This window comes from Brachyhypopomus gauderio, chromosome 4 (genome assembly GCF_052324685.1).
Source record: "Brachyhypopomus gauderio isolate BG-103 chromosome 4, BGAUD_0.2, whole genome shotgun sequence".
Lineage (NCBI taxonomy): Eukaryota > Metazoa > Chordata > Actinopteri > Gymnotiformes > Hypopomidae > Brachyhypopomus > Brachyhypopomus gauderio.
Window position 1 is genome coordinate 28,374,234 of NC_135214.1, and position 6,860 is coordinate 28,381,093.

Below are 6,860 nucleotides of genomic sequence, written 5' to 3' on the forward strand. Positions count from 1 at the left end.
GTATTTGATGCTCTTATGATTATGTAAGTGAAAAACTGATGTTAATACAGCACATTCTCTCTCTCTTAAAACCAATGTAAATATTCTACTCTTTATTTCGGTGCAGATTGTTCCACGTATTTGGTTATTAGAAATTGTGCAGTTCCTTTTCTTTCTGCCATTTCTAAAATCAATTTGTTCTATAAGAGGATACTTTGTCTAAATGTCAGTGCACATTGTCATCAGAAGCCTATAGCAGCATGTCTTCTTGGTCTGGAGTGATTGTATGTCCTGCACAGGGGTAGCTACAGTACTTCATTTGCACAAATGTAGGACTTCTTTCGTCCACTGAGTCACAATTATGCAAGACTTGTTTGTTTGTAACTGTCCAAACAAAACAAGAGAAAAATACACAACTCAGCAATCAGAGAAAACATGAAAGATGTAGTCAGAACTGAAACTGGGACAGGTATCCAGTTTCTCAAAAATCAGGCAACTGATTTTGTTTACTTTATAATATCGGCTGTCCCATTTAAATTGTGACCAGAAGAAGAAAGAAGGAGGATGAGAAGGAGGATGTAAAATCCCATTTTTATGAGGTTTGGAAACAGTCTTACAGTGCCCTCTATTGAAATTTTTTAGTATTACACAAGGTAACATTAGCATGGAAAATTACATTTCCCACAGGTTTCCCACAAAATTAATCTACTACCTGGAAATAAACATATTACCTTATGTTCGTAATGTCGTAGTGTATGGGTTGAAATAAAATTATCTAGAGATGTCGACAGATATGTACTGAGATCTGCTATGGCTTCAGCCAGCGTGTGTACTCCCCCGTAATCATGAAATGGTATAACCTAAACATGGCTGCTTCCATTCTGCAACGCTTTCTCCTACCTGTCAGGACTGCATCGAAATATGCAGCTCAAAGTTTAATCGGTATGTTTATGCTTTTAACTGATCGACTGTTTTGATTAGAATACTTAGAAAATGTGTGTACCTTTAGTCGTTCCTAATAACTACTATGGTTTTGCCATCCTAATTTACTAGATAGCTAACTGTTAGCTAAGCTAATCTGTCTAGCTAGAGACTATCCAGTGATGAGGAGTAAGTTTAGTGTGATTTAGTTTAGCTAGCTGGTCGGCTGAACGACAAATTAGTAAGATATAAACGGTTGAGGTTACCTCGTTGGTCCACAAATCAGGTGTTCATGAATCTTACTCCATAGAGTAAGATACCAGACCAAGGTCATGGGTTTGAGTCCCATGGAGCACAGATGCTGTTATACTGATATTTATACTGTTACACTGATACTTGTGTAGCCAAATGTTGTGAATGTAATGTTCATACTCATCTAGAGATAAATTGTATTTAGCTACGTCAGAACATGTTGTGGTGTTTTACAGCGAGAAGATGTCTACTTTCGGCGTCATACACAGACACCAAACTATGGGAGCAAAGAGAACATGAACCACAGAACCTAGGTACCTGGCATGTTGGGAAAAACCTTTTATCCACACAGTTCTCCTCACAGGGCAGTGTTGAATGTTTAATATGATGAGTTTACCAAGCCAGAGTTAGAACGCTGCCTTCTGCGTTGAAAAAAATAAATGCCTGTCACTCATATTTTCTGCCATTTTTATGGTTTTTGCTTTCACTTCCAGCTGACCTGGCCACTCTCATGGACAGGACTTATGAAAGAAAGTTGCCAGTTAGCTCATTGACCATGTCACGGGTGAGGGTTCCTTTAGGTCCCAGCATCCAGTCATCTATCTGCATAATTTACATACACATGGTGGTAGTGGAAACTACATGATGCTAACGAGTCTGCCTTTTCAGTTTGTAGACAATATAACTTGTAACGAGGAAGTTCATCAAGCTGAGTATTACCTATATAAGTAAGTGCAATACTCTATTGTATTTGAACAAATTTCTGCACTCCGTTTCTGTATATTGAGAAGTAGAATGTGTCCTGGCTGTTCCTTTAGCTAAGCAAATATCCTAACGGAGCTCTGTTCTTCCTTTCTAAGGTTTCGGCATAGTCCAAACTGTTGGTATCTCCGGGGCTGGACCATTCACTCCTGGTTTAGACAGTGCCTGAAATATGAAGCGAGAGACAAGGCCCTGTACACGCTCAAGAACAAGGTGTGTCTTGATCAGAGACCTTGGCCTTCATAAGAGAAGATGCCATGAGCAGGCGTCCTGTACATGCAGCTGTTTTGAGGGTTCCAATAGGATTGTAATGCAGGAGACACACACTGACCTTAAACTGATTCCCACATTTAGGTACAATATGGAATTTTCCCAGATGAGTTCACATTTAACCTTCTCATTGATTCCTACCTAAAAGACAAAGACTACATGGGTAAGCAGATACTATGTAATATCAGTTATTGCTCTCTAATCCATATGCAAATTCAGTGAGTATTTTTTTGTTTTCTATCACAGGAGCCTGTGCTGTGGTTGAGGAGGTAATGCTACAGGAAGCTTTCGACCTACCGACCACGCAGATGTTGTCCCTATATGCCTTGAGCAAATATTTGGCAACCAAACCTGACCTCAAAGTATGTATCCCCTGTGCTTTCATCTTGGGCCTCAAATATTGTGCGAATGCTTGGAATGTTACTGAGCTGAGATTACATTTGCACCGCACTGTTGCATCCTACGTAAATGTATCTGTAGGTCTTTCTCTGGCAGGATTTGGAGGATTGTTCTGTCTTGTAACATGTCAGGTTCTTAAAAGACTGACCTGGTCTGTTTGATGTGTGCAGTGGCAGGAGCAGAGGAACATGGGAGCGGCGCTTCTGCTAGCTGGACTGAAGCAGGAGAACTCGACTGGCCTCAGTGCCCAGCTGCTGGCTCATGCCCTCATCGGTGTGTATACACTGTGCTAGTGAAGGTCACTATACTTCTGTAATGGACTCTGATGATCTGTGTTTAAGATCCTTGATGAAGGATTTCAGGAACTTCATGTTTCCCCCCATCATTATAACATGCGAGGTGTATTTTCGGGTATGTAGCCTTCATTGTGGAGCTTGCCTGATTTCCCCTTTCTCAGGTAAGGTGGAGATGACCAGAGGTATTCATGCTGTGTTTCATAAAATGCCCCTGATTTGGACTCCTGGCTATTTCAGCCAATCACTGGCTGTTATGGAGAGAGTGTGCTCAGATGCAGGAGATCTGAGATTATCCAAGGAAGTTGTGAGTATTTTAATACAATTTACAGAAATTGTGAAAATTATATTTTGGTATAGAATACTCACTCACCTAGAATACTCACTCATCTTAAAGGGATCACTAGGCCACATGGTTAAGTACTGAGTTTTGATGTTCTCATATATTCAGAGATGTATTCTGATTAATATGATGTCATTTAATTTTGGAAAACCATGGAATTCAGCAGGTGTTACTGTTTGGGAGGTGGGAAATTCATTATACAGAAATTGGCATATTGAAATACTCTGACTGATACACTGTCCTGTCACTATAACCAATAAAAGACATGCACTTGGTACCTACGTTATCCAGTTTTAGATGCTCCTAACGTTGTTGTTTTGTGATTGGCTTATTTGGTTTGTTTTTTTCCTTTGGCTGTTTTGTTTCTGGATTTGCTGTGTTCATTTGTGTTAAGTTTCAGATTAGGAGAGCATTTGCATTCTTGTCTGAGTACATTTTGCCATCTCTGGTGTCCATGTTTCAGCTGGACGCTGTTCACAACATGCTGCAGGAACTCTCCTCCCCCGCTACCACTGAAGCAGGGGAAGATATCGCCACAGAAAACCAGAGTGACGAGAGCATGGATGAAGAAGATGAGCTCGAAAGAGCTAAACTACCCCAGTACCTAGCTAGGTTCCAGGTTGGTACAGTTTTATAAGGTGTTCTACACACTTCTCTCCACCAGCAGATTTTTGATTTATGCAATAAACCTACCGATCATGTTTTGAGTATGAAGAAAAGACAAAGCAGTTTGTGGCATGGAGCTCCTCACACACGTTCCACTCACCCCACCATCATTTTATTCACCCTCTGGTGGGCAGGAACTTAGGGAGCAGCTCCAGGACCAGGGGAAGGTGGAGCCGGCGGACCTGGAGACCCTCGCTACCCGCCTGGCCCAAGAGTCACTGAGGGCCTGCGAGGATGCTGACATAGCTGACTACGAGAGGAAGGTGAAGGACTGGGAAGCCGAGCTCCGGCAGCTGATCCAGAGGGAGAAGGAGTTGCGGAAGAAAGCAGAACAGGAGCGGGCGGCCCGGCTGGCGGCCAGGGCGGCCCAGTGAGGCAGCGGGAGGCCAGCAAGCAGACTGGAACAGTAGTGCTTCTATGTGTGTCACGTTAAAGTGGAAATGAGACTATATTTTGTTGTTTTGCTTTTTCCAGCTCATCTAATCCTGCACAGTATAAATAAAGTATGAAGGTTTTGTTAACTGTTATATCCAGTCTCTGTGGCATGATGTTCTAGAGATTCTGAGGGTTATGAAGCAAATGTCAAACAAAATTGTGTTATATTTACCCAATGTGAGCACAGTGTATGATGTTAAAACTGTACGCTGATTGGTGTTCAAACTGAATTGCTGAATCTTTCAAGGATGAATGGTTAAATGGATTACTTCATTACAGCAGGGAGGGGTCTCTGTAGCCATGGTAAAAAAAGTGTTTTGTTCTATGTAAATGCTTTTCTAAACAAGACCAGCACACAGCTATGCTGTAACATACTCTAGGATGTCATAGAAAGGGCAATATCATATCTTCCACAATGTTTTTCTATTGCATTACACTGCATACAATACAAAACATATTTTCTTTAAAATTTTCAGAACGTCCTGTCTGTCTTTATGCTTGTTGAGGAAAAAAAAAATCCATGTTTACATGTATTCATTCCAGTTGTAGATTGAGTGAGCTGTTTATAAACACACTCCACCCACCAATCTGATGAAATTTTCCATTTACATGCACATCCAAACTTGCGTGCACACAGAGCATCACTTAAAGCTCACAAGCTACACTTGTGCTTTTAATTACTTTAACATCACAGCAGGCCCAGGAAGAAATACTTCATATGTATGTTTTAAAGAAAGGTTGACAGGTTGACATTATGTTCTGTAATGTATGTTTACATTTAGTCTGTAGTTCACATAAGCCCACTCATGTTCATGTGGTCTGTATATCGTGTAAACACACTAGATCATCTGGTCTGTAGTTCACATAAACACTTATGTTCATCTGGTCTAGTTCATGTAATCCCACTCATGTTCATCTGGTCAGTAGTTCATGTAATCCCACTCATGTTCATCTGGTCTGTAGTTCACATAAGCCCACTCATGTTCATCTGGTCAGTAGTTCATGTAATCCCACTCATGTTCATCTGGTCTGTAGTTTGTGTAAGCCCACTCATGTTCATCTGGTCAGAAGTTCATGTAATCCCACTTATGTTCATCTGGTCTGTAGTTTGTGTAAGCCCACTCATGTTCATTTGGTCTGTAGTTCATGTAATCCCACTTATGTTCAATTGGACTGTAGTTTGTGTAAGACCCCTCATGTTCATTTGCTCATATACTTATCATTATTGCATCCTGCATTTCTTTTGTCTTTTTTTTGTCTGGAGTATGAAGCAGTAAACTTTCTTTATGACACAAATGTACATGCACAGAGCATACTCAGAGTCCGATTATGAATGTACTAGTGTCAGATACTGCTGTTTACATGGCTATTATTATTACATGGTTATTTACAGAATTACCCACCTCATTCAATCAGATACAAATTTTATTCAGAAAGGCCCCAGTCTCAGTACTCTGTTGCGACTGAGGGGTATACATGGGTGTGTTCTATTCTGATGGAGGTATTAGTCTGGGATTATCACCCTGTATGTAACTAGCTGTGAAGTAACGGGGTCCTGTATCACATTAGAAATGCAATGACAAGTTATGTGATATTTTTATGATCTGATGTACAATTGTGATGTCAGTGAAGAAGAAAGATTATAAGATGCAGTTTTTTTAATACCAAAAACAATATAGATTGTCAACAAAAAATGGCTATAAAAATGTACTTCACTCTACAGTCCCTGACATAAATTCTGTCGCTTATCCATGTTGTGGAAACAAAAGCTTATAACCTGACTTTAAATTCATCGATTGGTTTTAGAAATGACTCATGAAAGCTGAAACCCTCCCAAATGAGATTTAATTTACGAAAATAAATTTGCTTTACTGCAGAAATATTGATCATTTAATGAACACAGAAAGGTCAGATTTTGGCAAGACAAAAGTTTTGTCGCCTTGTCATATAATGCACCCAATCCTAGTTTACAGCCTCACTAATTGATTGGTTAATTAGTAGGTGTGTATACCCCAGACCTTCACTTGCACTACAACTTGACCTCTGACAACATGCCAAAAATCCATCCTGCGACTGATTATCAAGACGCTGAAGACCAAATCCGCTGCAGAGGTGGCTGGCACCTTTAATGTGTCTCAGCGTCAAGTACAAAGAATTAAAAAAAAGATTTGAAGAGACTGGAGATGTTTTTGACAAGGCCAGGTCCGGCAGACCCCACAAGACAACTGCTTGGGAGGAACGTTTGTTGGTTAGAAAATCCAAAGCCAGTCCCTCTTCCACCGCAGCAGAGCTCCACCAGGCCTGGTCAACCTCATGTCCCTGTGTCAACTAGAACAGTTTGTAGGATTCTGTCTCAAAATGGCCTCCATGGTCGAATCAGTGCCAGAAGCCAACACTAAACAAAAGGCTCACAGCCTCCTAAACGGATGGATGCTGGAAAAGTGGATCAGTTGAATTACACCACAGCCACCACAAATACTGCAGGAGACCTACTGGAGCCCGTATGGATCCAAGAATCACCCAGAAAACAGTCAAGTTTG

The 6,860-nt window shown here is 40.8% G+C and overlaps 1 protein-coding gene across 1 annotated transcript; it reads left to right on the forward strand.

The window, feature by feature from the left end:
• The first annotated feature begins 775 nt into the window (after positions 1-775).
• mrps27 (mitochondrial ribosomal protein S27) lies at positions 776-6,150 on the forward strand. Its single transcript, XM_077003559.1, has 11 exons — positions 776-921; positions 1,389-1,466; positions 1,647-1,717; positions 1,822-1,880; positions 2,013-2,127; positions 2,269-2,347; positions 2,431-2,546; positions 2,754-2,856; positions 3,041-3,183; positions 3,683-3,838; positions 4,020-6,150. The coding sequence occupies exons 1-11, from the start codon at positions 825-827 to the stop codon at positions 4,257-4,259; spliced, it is 1,257 nt and encodes a 418-aa protein (XP_076859674.1). The 5' UTR covers positions 776-824; the 3' UTR covers positions 4,260-6,150.
• Positions 6,151-6,860: the final 710 nt, after the last annotated feature.

Coding starts and splice junctions, on each gene's coding strand:
- mrps27 (XM_077003559.1), top strand. CDS start 825: ATGAAATGGTATAACCTAAACATGGCTGCTTCCATTCTGCAACGCTTT. Junction 2,128..2,268: donor TGTACACGCTCAAGAACAAG/GTGTGTCTTGAT, acceptor TCCCACATTTAG/GTACAATATGGAATTTTCCC. Junction 2,857..3,040: donor GCTGGCTCATGCCCTCATCG/GTGTGTATACAC, acceptor CCCCTTTCTCAG/GTAAGGTGGAGATGACCAGA.